Here is a 16,908-nt window from a genome sequence, read left to right as displayed (position 1 = left end):
TCGATTTGAGGGCTTTTGAATGGCTTCTTCCTCCAGAAAAAGGTCAACAAACTTTACGAATAAAAGGTTTCTTATTTGAAGATGAAAGAAGAAAAGAAAGGTTTCCTCTCTGAGAGAGAATATTCTGTACATGCAACTCTGATTGGTTTAGAAAAGATTTGAACAAAACAGAATGTTATCTTTCAATAATATTTCAGACGGTTAAAACCTTCTAAATAATTCCGTCGCAACTGATTTGATTTGAATTGCAGGATCCCAAAAAGAGGCAGGTAAGTTAAACATATATTTGGTAATAATGTTGGATTTAATTTTATTCTCTGTTCTGAAAGTGAAGGATTAAAACTCCCTCTTCTGATGAAGCTGCTGTGATACAGTCAAACAGAACAGCAAGAAGATTGTTTTCTCAACTGCTGGTTCCAAGGTCAAGAATAAGCTTCAAACCTCCATGTGGATCGACCTTTTTTCTCCTTGTGCTGGGTTCTGAAGCAGAGCCCGTCAAGGATGATGACCACTGAACTCTTCATCGTCTCCCTTGTGGTTCTCCTGCTGGCTGTGATGGTGTTGCTGCTCCTCTGCTGGGTCCTCAGAAACAGCCGAAACAGGTAAGAACCAAAGACCACAGAAGAAGTGGACATAGTCGCCGTGACTTTGGTTTTGAAGCCTCCGGTTTGGCAGCTTGCCAGTTGTCGCCTAGTTTTTTTGGGGGGGGAGTTTTGCAACCGGTGAACAGAAGTGAGAAGATATTTGGGCGTAGAGAAGCTCAAGAGACTCAAACAAAGTGTCTCTCTGTGTTTCAACTGTGTAGTGACGTCACAGAGATGCAGATCTCTGCAGGAGAACCCGCCCGCGTCCTGACCATCAGAACCAAGTCACAATTCGCCAACCAGCTGCTGGACATCGTGCTGGATCGAGTCATCCTGCAGGTGGAATCCGAACCACAAACGGGGGAGGAGCCGCAGGTGGAAAGTGAAATGGATCCTGGGGAGCATCTACGAGGAGAAAGAGGTTCAGGTCCCATGAAAGGTAGATGCTTTGGAACCGAACCTCCTTTCGTGCAGACCGTAAATATTACTCCCGCATCAGAAAAGTTGAATTTATTTCTGTAAGAGAAACCGCTGAAGTTAAAGCACCAGAGAAAAGAAGAAACAAATGTGTGTCAGAAAGCACAGAAATAAGTTTGCGTAAATGAGAAGCTGAACGAGACATTTAAAGAGGACCTCGTTTGCAAAACAATCAAAGACAAACTGTTCCGTCTTAGCAGGTGAAAATCGTGCTGTATAAATGTTTCGATCTCAGCGTGTTTTAGGAGACATTGGCTCAATGAGACGCACTCACACTTGATTGGATAGAAGATGAGGAAGAAGGCGCTTAAACTTGGTTCAGAATCTCCTCGTCATTGATTTATTATTCTAACAGACATGTGTGATTTTGGGCAGTAGGAATACATTTTACGGCTTTCAAACTTTAACCAAACCTTGACTTTAACTCTCAATGCGTCATTTAAAGTGATTCTGTCGTTTCCCTCCTGCAGCTGTGAACAATCTTGCGTCAAAACTGCAGAAATGGATGACTGCAGGGGATAAAAACAGTACGTAAATCCCTTCTTTTTTAACATTACAAGTATAAAAAATGTATGTTTTCTACATCAACGTCTCTTGTTCCAGCTGCTCGGACGGATGCACCCGAGCACGCCGCTCTCCCCTCGGATGGCGCCTCCTGCAGTGCGTCGAGGGAAGAGGAGAAACAACAGGAGTCCCAACTTTAATAAAGGCAGTGACTGCAGGATGAAGGGCTTCCGTTCCGATGCGCGGCGATGCGTCAGTCCGCCTGCAGGGGGAGGGATGGAGCCGCTGGTGCAGCAGGCGGCGGCTGATTGGACCGACACGCGGTCGGCGATTGGTTTGTGGGAGGGATTAAGCTGCAGGCTCCTCCCATTCAACTTTCCAACTGAGGGGGCGGATAACATCTAAACATCTGTGATGTGTTGAGTTTCAGTGAGGGAGACTCACGCCGACACAAAGGACACAAAGGAAGTGAACTCGGTTTTTCTCTATAATCGGATTTTCCATGTCGGCTCGTGCCAGAAAACGGGGGGGTTGAGGGGGGGTTGAAGGGGGGGGGGGGGGGGGGCATGACAAATGAACAATGATACTTATGCAGAACATGAGATATAACCTTCACAATTTGACTGAACAAACATGCAAATGATGTGACAGTGAAAGTTCTGACCCGCCCGTCGGTCGTTTGTTGAAGTTAACGCGTTACCGTAGCGACGGAGTGTGAGGCTGACATGGTACAGATGTGTTCACAAGGCCGAACTGAACTGACCGGGACCAACGAAGGGACCTTCACGCGTCCAGAACCCACCAATGCTGCATCTTTAAGTGGTGCACGCACCTGCTGATTCGTTTTTGAGGATCCATGTTGTCATCTAGAAGAAGGATGATAGCTCACACGTGAACCGACTTTAACACTCAGCAGCTGATTGACAGTGAATATTACAAGTGGAAACAATGGATTGAAAGTGCGTCGTTCAGGTGAAGGGATGCGACTTAAACTAGTCCCTCCTTATTTAAACTGCTGTCTTTGGTTCGTTAATACTTTCGGTAAACTCTGTCTTAGTCAGCCAGCTGTTGATATCTCTAATATTCAATATATTGTCCTAAATAAAAGACACATCCCTAGTTGCATCATTTTGAAGTTAGTGAATAAACTAAAAATGTATATAATTCATTCAGTTTGTGTCGCCTGTGTTTGTATGTTGGTGAAGCTCATCCTTAATATTTCATCATTTTATGCTTGTTTTTTACATACATACACACACATGTACCTTTCATAACTGTTCCGTCTTGACTGAACTGCTTCATGAAGACAAACTGTGTCTTTTGGTTCAAACAGGAAGTGTCCAAAATCCCTCACGCACACACACACACACGCACGCACGCACACGCACACACTCCCTCCTGAGTTATCTGTTTCTCCTCTGCTGTCGCTCTGACACACACACACACACACACACTGTCTCTCTCTCTCTCTCACACGGAGGGCGCTGCATAACTCCACTGATTCCACTCCTGCATTTTTAACGCTGTTGTGGAACTTTTGTTGTTACTGTGCACCGGGTTCGGTTACACGGACCGAAGGACGGGTTCGGTTCTGTTGTTCGCCGAGGAGGGACTCACTGTGGACGAGGTGTACGGTAAGTCATACATCTTTCTTTCTCTCCGTTTTATCCTGCGTTTTATTTTCCGTCGATGACTTTTAATCAAATTAAGTGTTATTTGTTTTCTGTTAATATCACAAATGTCAACAACATGTTTTTCGAGCGTTTAACATTTTAGACGTAACTATTATTTCTTGGGCTTTTCTCACTAAGGAGTTTCTGTTCAATATGTAAGTGTTGGGGTTCATAAACTCTTTTCAACTAGCTAACGAGCTCTCGTGCACTCTATGACACGAGTCACCTCTGACCTCTGACCTCTTTTTTTTGAAGAACAAAAAACAGCTGCCGTTATAAGACGTTTCAGTAAATGGTTCACAAATGACCCTCAAACACAGCAGCTTGGACTGACCGATGTGCTTGGCACCTTTAAGCGCCTGAATTATTTATTTGTAGGAGGTTTGTCTGTCTGTCTGTGCTGTCTCGTGCATACGAGAGCTCCTACTTGCTGCATACGGTGTAATTCTACCTACTGTAATCAAACATCATATTGAGTCAGTTATTTTCTTGATCATTTGAGGAGTTATTGCAACTGATTCTGAGACAGAGGAAGTAACGTGTATTTGATAACGTGTTAAAAATTATAAAACCGAATGTACAGCATAAAGCTCAGCTCCGTGTCATCATGAATCCGCCACAGGAAATGGGTTCCCAAATGTAAATATTGGAAAAATGTCCTCCGCTACTCTTCTACCATTAATCTCCAACATTTTCCATGAAACCGACACTGAGCAAAGACTTGTACCTCCTTGGAAACGTTTATCCACGTGTATCGTGAATAAACGTTTATCCAAGCGCTGTCTTGAACGGTGCCCTGTTCTTACTCCCGTTCAAGCTAAAGCTAAGCTATGTTAGCACTTAAAGGAGCATTATTTAACATTCTGAGCTATGGTGTAGCAGTAAACAACGCTGTGAAGATGAGGTGGAGCGGCGTCTACCGGAGCAGAGAGTAAAGTCGCCGTCTGTGCTTAAAGCGTAGTTTCCGTCCTCCGCAGCGAAGCCGGCGTGACTCTTTTTCAACACAACATGATGTCAATTTAGCAAACTATTGTCCGTCTAGAGTCAAATGCATCATAAATGGACAGTATGCTTTAGGGCGGGCTTACAGTGATTGGCAGGTTGCTATGGTTACCAGATCTGATTCCGGTGTCGCTACGTCATTCCTTTACAATCCCAATTTGGTCATTCCTCTTAATTGGACACAACAACAACAAAAAAATGGCGGCAGCAAAATGGCCGAACTCAATGCTTCCAAATGGCAGTCGTGGTTTCACGTTTTTGGTTGTAAACAAAGGCATTAAAGTAGTCCATGAATAGAAGAACAGCCCCTGGTCAGTGTGGTTAGCACTGTTAGCTGCGAGAATACAGCCGTAAAACGGCCTGGTACTTTCCCCGTAACCTGAATCGTCCCGTCCCTCAGGTCAGGCCTGCCCTGATGCCATCGCCGTAGCAACATGACCCTCAACACCCAAAGAGCGAAGGAGCCCCTGAGGCGCCGAGGCAGCACGCCGATTCCTCCCGCCCACTTCTACCAGCACCCATCTTGGACCCGGGACCTCCAGAACCCCCGGCTCCCCGCCGGCGCCGCCAAGCGTGGCCACCTTCCCCTGGGACAGTCGGCGTCCTACCACCCCGGAGACAAGTCCCTCCACTACCGCGCCCAGTGGAGCTCGGACTCGGACGACGACTCGCAGAGCGACTCGGACTGCGTTTACAGAGTGGTGTTGCTGGGTGACCACGGCGTGGGAAAGACCAGCCTCGCGGGAATCTTTGCCGGAATCACAGAGAAAGATGAACAACCGGGAGGTGGGATGTTGCTTCCTGTTGATTGACTCATTGATGCGTTCAGACGCGTTCATGTTCTCACTTCGAACAAGAGAAAACCCACAAACCAGAAAGAAGCTGATTCGGTCAAAAACACGCTTTTGTTTAGTTTAACATGCTCTTTTATGGTGGTGGAGGTTGAGTCTAAGTAGCCAGTACCCTTGAGCAAGGCACCAACCTCCCCCCCAAAAAAAACCTGCTTGATGTTTCCTGTGATGCTTCTCAGCTTCCGTCTCTGACTTTGTTCTGAACAGCACAACCTTGACAGAAATAATTGATCATCATCTCCTGTGTCACGTGTTCGTTGGCCCGAGGCCACGATTGACAACCTGTATCGGATCAATACCGGATCGGTGACAGTCTGACGCGGCGCGAGGAGGAGGGGCGGTTAGTTTCAGGTCAACGGAGCTCAATGCCTGCTTCGCTTTCCGCTTTAGTTTTACACGTTTTTAACGCCCTCGTAGTTTGCCTCAAGCTTTTGACTGTGATGTCACCGTTTTCGACCAGGCTGTTTTGGGTTTCTGTCGCCCGCCGAGGCTCTGGAGACGAAGGTGACGTTGTCAGGGCCCCGTCACCTCTGGATTGAGTGCCAGGAACATCTGTAAATGTGAGCGTGCTTTTTGTCTGTTTCAGAGGAATCGTACGAGCGCACGCTGACGGTGGACGGAGAGGAATCCACGCTCGTCGTCATGGATACCTGGGAGAACGACAAACTGGTATTGAGTTGCGTCTGTGTGGGTCTGTGCCAGCGTACGTGTGTACAGTTGTGGAGCATTCGAGGCCAGTTGTGAAGCAGAGGATTATGGGTACATGGCGTTCTGCAAAGGGACCTGATGTCACAGATTTCAATCAGACACTTTTTGCTTTAAATAAATTATGAAAAAAATAAATGATCTCATCTCTTTTTTTGTGATCTCAGAAACATGAGCTGGTTTTGTTGAAATCACAAAATGAAATTCATCTGGAGGAACTTGAGATTTTTGTTCATGCGCGAACCTGTTTGACCTCCTGCTGACCTCTACGAACTTATTAGAAGAATCACCTCTTGAAATCCTTCCACCTGTCAGGAGGACGACGAGGACGAGGACGACTCCTCTCAGCACGACTGCCTGAAGGTCGGGAGCGCTTACGTCATCGTCTACTCCGTCACCGACCGCGCCAGCTTCGACGCCGCCTCCGAGCTCCGCATCACGCTGCGGCGCACGCGCCAGGCCGAGGACCTGCCCATCATCCTCGTGGGAAACAAGAGCGACCTGGTGCGATCCAGAGAAGTGGCTGTGGAAGGTGTGTGTGGGGGCGGCGGGGGGGGTTCAAAGGTCACAAGGCCATACGTGAATGCAAAACACAGATAACGTTCGCTACTTCGCGTCTGTTTTTTTTTTTCCCAGAGGGCCGAGCGTGTGCGGTGGTCTTCGACTGCAAGTTCATCGAGACGTCGGCGTCTCTGCAGCACAACGTGACCGAGCTGTTCGAGGGCGTGATCCGGCAGATCCGCCTGCGGCGAGGGGACGCCGAGGCCGCCCGGCGCCGGGGCTCCGCGTTCAAGCGCAAAGAGAGCCTCACCCAGAAGGCCCGGCGCTTCCTGGACCGACTGGTGGCGCGCAACAACCAGCGCATGGCGGTCAAGGTGCGCTCCAAGAGCTGCCACGACCTCGCCGTCTTATGAGGACGCTCGCGCGCCCACCGGCATCCGAGCGGGTTCGTGGTTCGTGGCTCTGGTTCTTTTGTCAACGCCGAGCTGCTTCCCGCCGGTTGCGACATCGTGGACGATGGCGTGCGCGGGTCTGGTCTCACGCTCAGCGAGTCGACGGCAACGCTGGTCGGCATCGGACGAGTCAGCAGACGGTGCCGGAGGTTTGCTGCGTGGAACTCTCGTTTCCTGTTTGTTCTGAGCGTTTCCTTTGGGTGACTTGCAGGACGGGACTGTGAGCTGTGAGGGTTGAAGGTTGGACGGCGTTGTGCGTTTTGTGTGTGTGTGTCTGTGTGTGTGTGACAGAGAGCAGTGGGTGTCCTGTAGTTCTCTGTGTCCACTGAGGTTCCTTCTGTTTTCTGTTATCATCTTTTTAGGTGTTGATGAAACATCCTTCTAGTTTATTATTATTATTTACAATGGACCACTCATTAAGCCCCTCCCCCCAAAAGTGATTGTCCAATCAGATCAAGGCACTTGTTGCACCAGATCCATGGATGTTAGTTTTTTTGCCCTAAATAAGATCAACTACCACAATGCCGAGGGGGGTTGTTATTGAGTGTTAACTCATATTTCATATTTTATGGACTACTTTATTGCCTTTGTACAAAAGTCAAAAACAGTGAGTAAACAGTGTTTACTTGCAGATACTACGTGCATGAAACACCGCTAATAAAGTCATTGCACCGCCGAGTCTAAACCGTGATTCTTTTTCTATTTTTTGCATGCAAATAACTTGCAAATCAGAAAAAAGAATTTGGTGTTGAATTGTGTTTGATGTGAGAAACACAAAATGTTTTTATCTAGCTTACACAGACGACGTGCTGTTTACCCCACGCGGGGCCTCTGGTGCCGGTGAAGTAATTCATAGTAGATGACATGCTGCAAGATGCCACGAACCAAACTCTAGTGGTCAGAATTTGCAGCGACCCACCGGACGCACCGATGCAGTTCACACTTTCAGAGTGTGAACGTTGTGTGGATTTAAGCAATCTGGGTCACAAAATGTGTTCTTAACTACGAAGAAGAAGCCGCGTGCAACCATCAGATGAACCGTTGCAGAATGTTTACTGTTGCCACGGTGACGCGAGGTCCCCGTTTGAAGAACAGGCGGCATCACCGCGCCGTCGCCATGGTGTCGTGCGCTGAAGGAATGAGTCCTAAATTCTTAAATAAGTCTTTTCTGCATTACAAGTTTCCTTTTGTGACTGTGATGTTTTGTTCAATAGACCCACTTGTGAATTTTTAAGCTTTTTAAAGCTTATTTAGTTTATTAGTTTGCTAATAAATGCTCATTGAATGTAAACATAAGGAACAGTTGAAGCTGATGGGACGTTTTTGCACTTATTAAGTCATAAACCAAAATACTGGACTAATTTATTTTATTCTCACGTGAATTCTTGTTTCAAATTTCGTGATATTTGTTTGTGAAACGTCAGGAGGCGAAAGTCATTTCGCTCGGCCTCTATTTTGTGATCAGAGTCTGACCTGCCGGGAAATAACAACAAACTGATTCAAAGTCAGTTTATCTGTCAGACTGGTTGACCCAGTTTTCACTGATCACATATCCACTATCTGCTCAGTAGTCGGGCGTGTTGGTGACACAGAAAAACACGCACACACACACACACACACACACACACACACACACACACACACACACACACACAGGGACAGTAGATGGAGGAGGGGTGTTTAACATTGATTTGATGAGGGTAATGGAAAAAATGCATGACTCTGTTCGACCCGGACGACACACTCACACTTACACACACAGACACACACACACACACACACACACACAGACACACACTCACACACACACACACACACACACACACACACAGACAGAGTGATGTGTAAACATCCTCTGAGCGGAGGAGGAACAGAGGCTCAGAGCTGTGAGTTCAACTCCCTCCTGAAACTTTGGAGAACAGAAACATAAGAAAATCCTCCTCTCTGCGACGTAAAGGTTTTGTAAATATGTTTTTCACAATTCCTCATGTGAGTTGTTTCAGCTGTTGATAAACTGCTTTGAATCTGTAACAAAACGACAGCAGAAAATATGGAAAGTTCCATTGATCTGGTGTGAACAGGAGGTCAGCAGTTGAGCATCTAATACACATCTGTTCAGACAGGTTTCATTCACATGAGCCTTTTCCACAGAAGACGTTTGACTTGGCAGGAAGAGCACATGTGTCACCAACGCTAATGATGACTGTTCACGAGTGACAGTAAAATGAGGAAGAGATTATTACCAAAACAAGGAATGATTCAACAATTGGCCAATAGAATATTTGCTGTAATTGCTGGTGTTGGATGTTGTCTCGTGTGTTATTTAATGCAATAGAGACTCTCACAGCAGGTCAAGAGCACTTAGTTAAGCTTACTAAATTGTGTTGGACCAAAGATCGATTTGAACCAAAACAACACGGGTGTTAAAGTGACCTGTGAGGATGCAAACTCTCATAGTCACATTAAAAACATTGGGAACATCTGATCGTTGCTGTAAGGAAACCCAAAAGCCCCCGACTGACTGAGAGAAACACTCCGAAACTGAACATTACTCCAAACATTTGAGAACCCTTTGAGGTGCGTTTGACAGTGAGCAGAGGACCCAGATCCTCCAGCGCCCCTCAGCGTTCACTTGAGCTGCACAGTTTCCTCTCCGCCGACCTGTGGTTCAGCGTAAACTCCTCAGGACTGCAGCTCGGCCTCTGCCCTCGCACACTTGCACACTCTGAGGCTGCAGGGATGAAGAGGAACGTACGTTGAGGCCTCGCGGTCTGAGTGTGTGTGTGTGTGTGTGTGAGAGAGAGACTATGGCTCCCCCTGCTGGATGGAGACTAAATATCAAAGGAGATAAAGTTTCCTTGAGGGATTGTAAGTATATTTTTTATCTCAAATGAGAATCTAACATTTTTCAATTCCCTGCTGCCTTCTTTTTATTCTCATTTTCGCAATTCATCTCACACGCACACACATACATGCACAAATACCTGCCTGGAAAGGTGTGAAACAAGATGCAGTGATTTACTGAGCAGACAATAACTTCCTTTGTTGTGTTCATGGGAAAATGGAACAAAGCAATAGCGTGAGTTGGCACCTTCAGGTAATCTGACACGCAACCCGGAAAAAACCTGACCGACACCCACGCCTTGAAAAAGGTTGATATTGGTACACGGAGATAAAGTGATCGATAGATCAATCACCTGATTAGATCTGTGAGGCAGGTCAACCTTGAATACCTGAAGACCTTCGTTGCTTTGTGTAGCATTTTGTAGCTTGGTATGTGTTCAGTTGTAGGGCAAAGGGGATTAGTGGGTGGAGGGTTGGGGGGGTGGGGGGGGGTCCCATTTTAACTGAGAAAGATGCCTCCAGGGGACGCAGACATGTTTGAACAGGGAGAGCAGCTGAGGTTTGAGCTTTGGCCCTGATGCTGAAGAAGCAGCCTGACCTTTTGTCACACGGCGTGTTGAAACTGATCAACGCTTCAACAAATAGAGAAAAGAAAAGTTGAGTAAATTTCAGGAATGTTAGGTTTGCAGGTGTTCTGGTTATTTTGTCCATCCTGTAGGCCCTGTAATCCACTCCATAGATTGGGGCGTGGTCGACGTTCAAGCCGATCAAAGGTATCAAGCTACCTGGGAGAAAATCCCAGAGTGTGACATCCGTAGCTTTCAAAATAAAAGCATGCCATCATTTCAAATATTAACTGGGTAGCCTTTTGTCTTTTACAGAGGGTGGTCCACTGTGCACTGTGTGTCCGAGACAATAGGTTCAGAGATAACACGTATTGCTTTTTTGTACAAATTTTAGTTTTAAAACTGCTTCGTCTTTCCTAAATGTTTGCTATTAATGTTTTTAAGCCAAGTTAATAATAATCCTCTGGAAGTGAGGTCAATTCAAATTAAAATGTTTTTATTGCTATTTTGTTTCCCTGTGCATTTTTTATCTGTACATATTGGTTGGGTTTTATTGTTGAATCTATTGAATCTGTTTTTATCAGAGTTTAACATTTTTTAATAGTTGTACGTTAGGTGGGCTCTCGTTTTATACTGTCTAAATAAATTACAGGTGCCATAAACTTACAATGTTGTTATTATAGTTATATGCATTAATTTGTAATACTGAAGCGCCTTTCTGTCATGTAATGTTGATCTCTAACTGATACGCTGCATTTAAATAGTTTACCTCTGAACATACATGGTGGGGTGTACGTCTGTTTTTAATTACACAAAATATAATGAGCATATTGGGAACAAAAAGGCTTCGGGTTGGTGGAATCTGTGCTACACAGCTTGCGGTAAATTGGACCATTATTTTGAAAAGGATCCCCCGGATGTTGTGCGTTGTTGTCGCTGCCTGGACGTTTTCTTGAAGAAGTCTATGAAGCCAGTGAGGCGTTGATGAGCGAGAGCGAGAGAACGCGTCTGGATTAACCGCCACAGGCCCCCGACGAGCGGCAGCAGGATGAGCAGCGCAGGTACGATCGGACACACGCGGCAGAACCTTAAACAACACAACGCGGGTCACCGAACGGAACACAACACCTCGCGGCTGCTGCGGGACTCAAGCGTGCGCGCGCCCGCGTCCTGCAAAGTGTAAAACAAATTCAAAATTAAAACAAACGAATGGGACTTGGGACCGGTTTTAATACGGGAGGAGTGAATTTAAATTTGCAGGCCGACGGGGGGACCGGGGGGCGATGGGGGGGCCGGGGGGTGATAGGGGGAGGGACCGGGGGAGTGCAGAGGAATGGGGGGCGATGGGGGTACGCGCGCGCTGCCTTTTTTCCTTTGAAATTCCAGGCTTCTGTGTGTGATTGCGTCATGTTTTTCTTTAGAAGTGGGGCAGCACATGATCTCTAAACTCGGGTTTCACTTCGTCATTTTCTACAAATATTAGAAATGTAATCATAAAGACACACCGCTTTATTAACTTAACTTAACTACTTTACATTAAAATAAATGCATCATTCAGGTCAGCGAAATCCTTTCATTCAATTTCAGTCAGTACGGGTTATTATCAATGGGTTTGTGATTATTAAATGTTTTAGGTTTACAGGTTAATTGGTTTGGCTCCATTCAATAAATCAGAGTTTTATTTAAGAGTGAGAATGCTAGGGTTCTAAATGCTATAAAATAGGCCTCCGTCCACTGAGAATTACTTAATTAATTAGAATTCGGTCCGGATGATAGTAAAACTGTCCGTCCTTCTCATTCGAGTCGAGGTTAGCTCCCTTTACTCCAACGTCTTTCCTTTTCTCTCCTTCTCTGCCTCCCGCTTCTCTTCTCCCATTCAGTACTTTCCGTCTCCTCCTCCTAGCTCCTTCTTCCCTTTCCTACGCCTTTATCCCCTTCATTGCTGCCCCCTTTCCAGTCTTTGTGCTCGCCTTTTAGCTCCCGTTCAATATTCAACGTACAGAAACTAGGGCGGTATCAGAGCACATTTCCCAATATGTTGACTATTTGTCAACCTGTGCACCCTCTTGCCCCCCCTCCCCCTTCACTGGCGTCCTCACTAATCATGGGCCTTTCTTCCAGCAGTGTACCCTCCTCTCACCGGCCCTGCAGCCAACCCGTTTGGCAACATGCCCGGCTATGAAGGCATGGCGGGAGGAGGTGAGCGGCAATCCAACACTCTACACCGGAAATTCATAATTGTTGGAACCACTTAACGTTTTTTTTTTCTGTTGTCGCAGGCGGTTTCATGCCTCCTCCGATGCCCTTGGAGCCTCTGGCCCCGCCCCAAAACGGCCCCAACCCCGACCAATGGACGTAAGAGCTGACGTCACCGTCCGCCAACCGCCTGACGGCAGATGACAGATGACAGAATATGCTAATTAAACCGATTGAACCTGCGTTGCAGAATCCCCACTCTGTCGGAGGACATGGCCCGCGAGGCGTTCAAGAGCTTCGCGTCGTCCCATTGCTGCTACGGTGAAAGCCCTGCGGAAGACGGCGTGATCACCAGCATGGAGCCGTTCAACACCTACAGGGTGACGTCATGTTCGCTCCGCATGCCGCCGCCAGCCAGTCGCTTAGCGGCGCGTTAGTCACGTTAAGTTATTTCACTAAATGCCTGTTGAGTCACCGTCCGTCAGTGGAGGTTACACGGTATTGAAATATCTATTTCGCAAATTCGTTGCTCATATTTTAAATCCTTCGATTTTATAACAACCACGGCTGTGATATTGCTAATGTACGTTTTTTATAGCATCGTTGCTGTCACTCTTTCTTATTTATTCCACCGTTGTCTGAACGGAATGTTAAGTGTGTTCTCTGCTCCGTAGTATCGCCTGGAGACGTTCACAGAGACCAGGAAAACTGAGCCGGCCGAAAAGCCTCACGAAGGTAAACAGACAGACATTTGTGCAAACTGCACCAAAATCTGAGCACGAAGGCTCCACTGCTGCCTCCATGTTACTTAATTAATGTGTGTCGATGAACAATTTGTGGGGCCTTTATTGGTACACTTTGCATAATGAGGCCACCGCAGGAGGTCAAACGGCCGGTTTCATGGGGTCTTTAACCCTTAAACCAGTGCCTGAGCCTTTAAACGGCCAATGGATTGTTTCTTGTGATAAAAAAAGGTTCCCTTCATTAACCAGAGTGCCCTTAAACACGGCGCTCAATCACATTAAATCAGCCCTCCTCCAGTGATTGATTATTTCATTTCTGTTATAATGGGAATTTCCAAGAAACAGAGTGAGATGCCCTCCCTTTTTGTCCCCACTGTGGATCAAACCACTACATTTCTACTACTACTATTTACCTGCACCCACCTCCTGTAATGTGCACCACCTCTTAGCTTAGCGGTGTTCTGTCACATATCACAGGTGTCCTGAGCTAGCAGGTGTTCTGTGGCCCTTTTGTTTGACTGACAGGTGAGGTGGCTGACTTCTATACCCAGCCGGCTCCCCGGCCCTGGGAGGTGCAGGTCAACCCTCCCAGCCTCTTCACCAATCACAAAGAGGAGGTCCGCGTGCCCTTCACCTCCTCCGTCAAGGTGAGGAGAAGCTGTCTGCCAAAGGAACGCCTCGTTGCCACGGTTAAATTCAGGGATTTGCACCTTCTAATTTGAGTTTGAAGTCTCTATTTTTTTCATGACCGTCGGCGTGGTCTTTTACCCTAAAAATCTTTTCTCCTAGATAATCTGTGACGTCGCGGGTTAAGTTTTATTATCTGAGGAACAGAATCAGGAGGAGGCACCAAAGCCTCGTTATCTGATTCGGACTGAATGAAACACAAAGGGCTGAAAAGTTAATTGCAAAGACATTTTTCTACCTCAGCTTTAACTCAGACTGTAAACTATAAACCTATAAACCTAGGACCTGCTGACAACAGTTGTCCTCCTGCCTTCCATAACGTTATAGGTTACTTAAATTGAAATCTATACAAAATCAACGGGGTGTGTCGGCATGTCACAAACGCCAAATAAAGTTACCCAATTAGAAATACATAGAGAATACATTGTGGTATCTGTAATGCTTGCAGAAACGTTGCCTGAATAGGGCAACAGGGACTATTTGCTACCGCTGGTTCTGTAGCGTTTATAGCCGATGCGTGTGCTGCAACATGGGAGCAGCAACTGAAGCATGTGGGACACAAGTTATTTTTAACTGTGTGTGTGTTCAGGATTGCGGAAGCTGCCACGGCACGGGGACGACTGAGTGTAACGACTGCAACGGAGAAAAACACGTAAGACGCATCAGTCAATTGATCAATCCGTAATTTAAACGGCAGAATAAATATACAATTAGTTGGAGATCATTTATTGTGGATTAACAATGTCAAGACAATTCACGCGTTTGTGTCTTTTTAGAAAGAATGCCACGTGTGCCACGGCTCAGGGGAGTACAACAATGAGCGCTGCACTACATGTAATGCCAGCGGCAAAAGAAGGTCCTGAAGGCAAACGTAAAACTCCCAAAAGTTTATTTTGAATAATTGAATTATGTTACAATAGCCTGTATTGTGTGTGTGTGTGTCTTTTGTGTAGGTGCTCCACGTGTGATGCTCGGGGAAGGAAGGACTGTGAAACCTGTAAAGGACGAAAACGGCTGCTGACGTACATCAATCTCAAAGTGGAGTGGTGAGCACGCTGCAGATACCGCGGCTTTCACAAGGACCCATGACCAGGTTCCTGGAGCGCCGGAAGAGAAAGTCAGCAGACCTCGTGGAGGCCTTTTTTAAAAGAAGTTCAAAGCCTAATTTGTCGTTCACGAGGTCCGTGAAGATGTGTGGGGTTGCCTGGAGTCACAGGTCCTCGAGTGCGTTGAAGAGTTTCTGGAGATTGGCGCGGCTCTTTAGTCCCAGCCCAAAAAGGAGGACCAATACGGAGCTCCGGATATGGAGCTCTTCAAATATGTAAAAGTGTTTTTTAGAAGAGGTTCAATCAGTTTCCACGGTTCTAAGGAGATCTCAGGAGTTATTGACGATGATCCTTGAGGGTGTTCAACAACTGGTCACAGACCCATTGAAAGCAACGCTTACTGAATCGTTCTGTCCAGTCCAGTTAAATAACTGTGCCTTAACGTGTGGGTGTATCTTTCTTTTAGGACTAACAATGTGGACGACCACGTAGTGCAGCAGAACTCTGGTCTGATGGTCGATCTTAAAAAAGTGAGCGGGAAGGAGCTGATCAAGAACAACCATAACCTGGTACACGCAAACCTCCCTTACAGTATGATACAGGGCTCTCTGCCGTTCATTATGCTATTGCTTTCATTTTCAGTACTTTTGACTTGATGCTTTCACGTCTGTCCCCTTTCAGCTCTACCCGCTGATCGGGTTCCCAGACCCGTCCATCGCCGAGGCCTCTGAGCGTCTGATCAAAGATCACCAAACCAAATACGCCCAGACCGCCAGGATCCTGCAGCAGGTGAGTCACGCAGCAGCATGACTGAGGGATTTTGTATGAAACCAGCTTTAAGCACGTAAAGCGGTTGTAATATGTCAAGTGAGAGCCAATGAAATGTTCTTTTTGGGTGAGCTAGGCTAGCTGTTTCCCCCTGCCTCCACTCTTTATGCTAAGCTAGGCTAACCACATCCCGGAAGAGAATGCATTTTTTCACAATTGTTAACACAGGTTTCTCAAAACAACAACAGCTTTCTCATAATGGAACCCGTGTACCGAGCATTTACGGCTCACTGAAGTGCAAATTGAAAACCCCAAAATAGACGCCAATTGTAAAAATTGCAAATTGCGCGAAAGACCTGAAAATTTAGAAATGTGTGTGTTGTAGGTTGATGATTTATTGCTAGTGTTTTGACAACAAGGTGATGTGTAATTGACATCAGACTGTAAAGAAGGTCTAAGGTCGAATTTTAGCTTTTTTGTATGTTAGAAATTGAGAAAAACTGTAAGCGTGTATCCCAAATACATGTTGAAACGATTCCTTTTAACATTTCTCTCACAGAGGCAGACTGTGGAGTTGATCCCAATCACTAAAGTGAACTACAAGTGGAAGGGCGACTCTCACCTCTACTTTGTCTACGGCAACGAGCACAAAGTCAGCGCCGACAATTACCCAGCTACCTGCTGCTGTGTCATCCTGTAGAGACACACACAAACCCACTGTTCTTCTTTTTCATGATATTCCCTCCATGTTAACTTTTAATCAACCCTCTTATATATGGAACTAAATAAAGGCATACTCACAAAAATCCTTGAATTAGACGGGGAGTTTATTCCACACACTGGCATTTAATTTCTTGTGTGTAGGGAAAAAATTGAACAACATAATTGGGTTCAACTGGTTTCCATCTGCCTTTTTCTACCTGTGTTTTTAAGATAGATACTAATTTTTTAACGAGCAGAAATTTGAGGTTTCACCAATAACCGACAGGAAACAAACCTCTAATCTTTATTTGTAAGTGTCAAAACTGTTTTTATTCACCTGTGTTTACTGAATATTTGAGTTGAGAGGCTGTACTACTGCTACTGTAGCTAGTGAGCTAACGTCTTACGCTAGTAAGCTAACGTATTACGTTAGTAAGCTAACGTCTCACATTCAGTCGCAATGTCCGTTTGCAAACTCAAGATTTTGCGTTGGTTTGGGATCGAGATAGTTAGCCCTACTCCTAACCTAACAAAGGAATCATACAGTTTCAGTTTATGGAAACCAACCTTTTTTTGTACCTGCAATTTTTACAATTTAGAAAACATT

The 16,908-nt window shown here is 46.0% G+C and overlaps 3 protein-coding genes across 5 annotated transcripts; all 3 read left to right on the top strand.

The window, feature by feature from the left end:
- Positions 1-267: 267 nt before the first annotated feature.
- On the top strand, positions 268-1,782 carry LOC144388991 (uncharacterized). Its single transcript, XM_078092788.1, has 4 exons — positions 268-602; positions 806-1,023; positions 1,532-1,588; positions 1,665-1,782. The coding sequence occupies exons 1-4, from the start codon at positions 502-504 to the stop codon at positions 1,763-1,765; spliced, it is 477 nt and encodes a 158-aa protein (XP_077948914.1). The 5' UTR covers positions 268-501; the 3' UTR covers positions 1,766-1,782.
- A 1,188-nt stretch (positions 1,783-2,970) lies between these two features.
- rem1 (RAS (RAD and GEM)-like GTP-binding 1) lies at positions 2,971-7,432 on the top strand. 2 transcript variants are annotated; one of them, XM_040204992.2, is made up of 5 exons: positions 2,971-3,199; positions 4,641-5,026; positions 5,678-5,760; positions 6,112-6,328; positions 6,433-7,432. In XM_040204992.2, exons 2-5 carry the CDS (start codon positions 4,675-4,677, stop codon positions 6,708-6,710), a joined length of 930 nt encoding a protein of 309 aa, XP_040060926.1. In that variant the 5' UTR covers positions 2,971-3,199; positions 4,641-4,674; the 3' UTR covers positions 6,711-7,432. The 2 variants fall into 2 exon arrangements, with proteins under 2 accessions (XP_040060926.1, XP_040060927.1); XM_040204993.2 differs by having other exon boundaries at positions 3,076-3,199; positions 4,646-5,026.
- Positions 7,433-11,066: 3,634 nt separating this feature from the next.
- Positions 11,067-16,405, top strand: LOC120834768 (protein SSUH2 homolog). 2 transcript variants are annotated; one of them, XM_040203019.2, is made up of 12 exons: positions 11,067-11,220; positions 12,284-12,358; positions 12,439-12,514; positions 12,606-12,735; positions 13,030-13,090; positions 13,624-13,745; positions 14,375-14,437; positions 14,562-14,641; positions 14,739-14,831; positions 15,298-15,400; positions 15,513-15,620; positions 16,159-16,405. In XM_040203019.2, exons 1-12 carry the CDS (start codon positions 11,208-11,210, stop codon positions 16,297-16,299), a joined length of 1,065 nt encoding a protein of 354 aa, XP_040058953.1. In that variant the 5' UTR covers positions 11,067-11,207; the 3' UTR covers positions 16,300-16,405. The 2 variants fall into 2 exon arrangements, with proteins under 2 accessions (XP_040058953.1, XP_040058952.1); XM_040203018.2 differs by having other exon boundaries at positions 12,281-12,358.
- Positions 16,406-16,908: the final 503 nt, after the last annotated feature.

This window comes from Gasterosteus aculeatus, chromosome 17 (assembly GCF_964276395.1).
Source record: "Gasterosteus aculeatus chromosome 17, fGasAcu3.hap1.1, whole genome shotgun sequence".
NCBI classification, from domain to species: Eukaryota; Metazoa; Chordata; class Actinopteri; order Perciformes; family Gasterosteidae; genus Gasterosteus; species Gasterosteus aculeatus.
The sequence above is the reverse complement of the archived record's forward strand: the minus strand, read 5'-3'. Positions and strand labels throughout refer to the sequence as shown.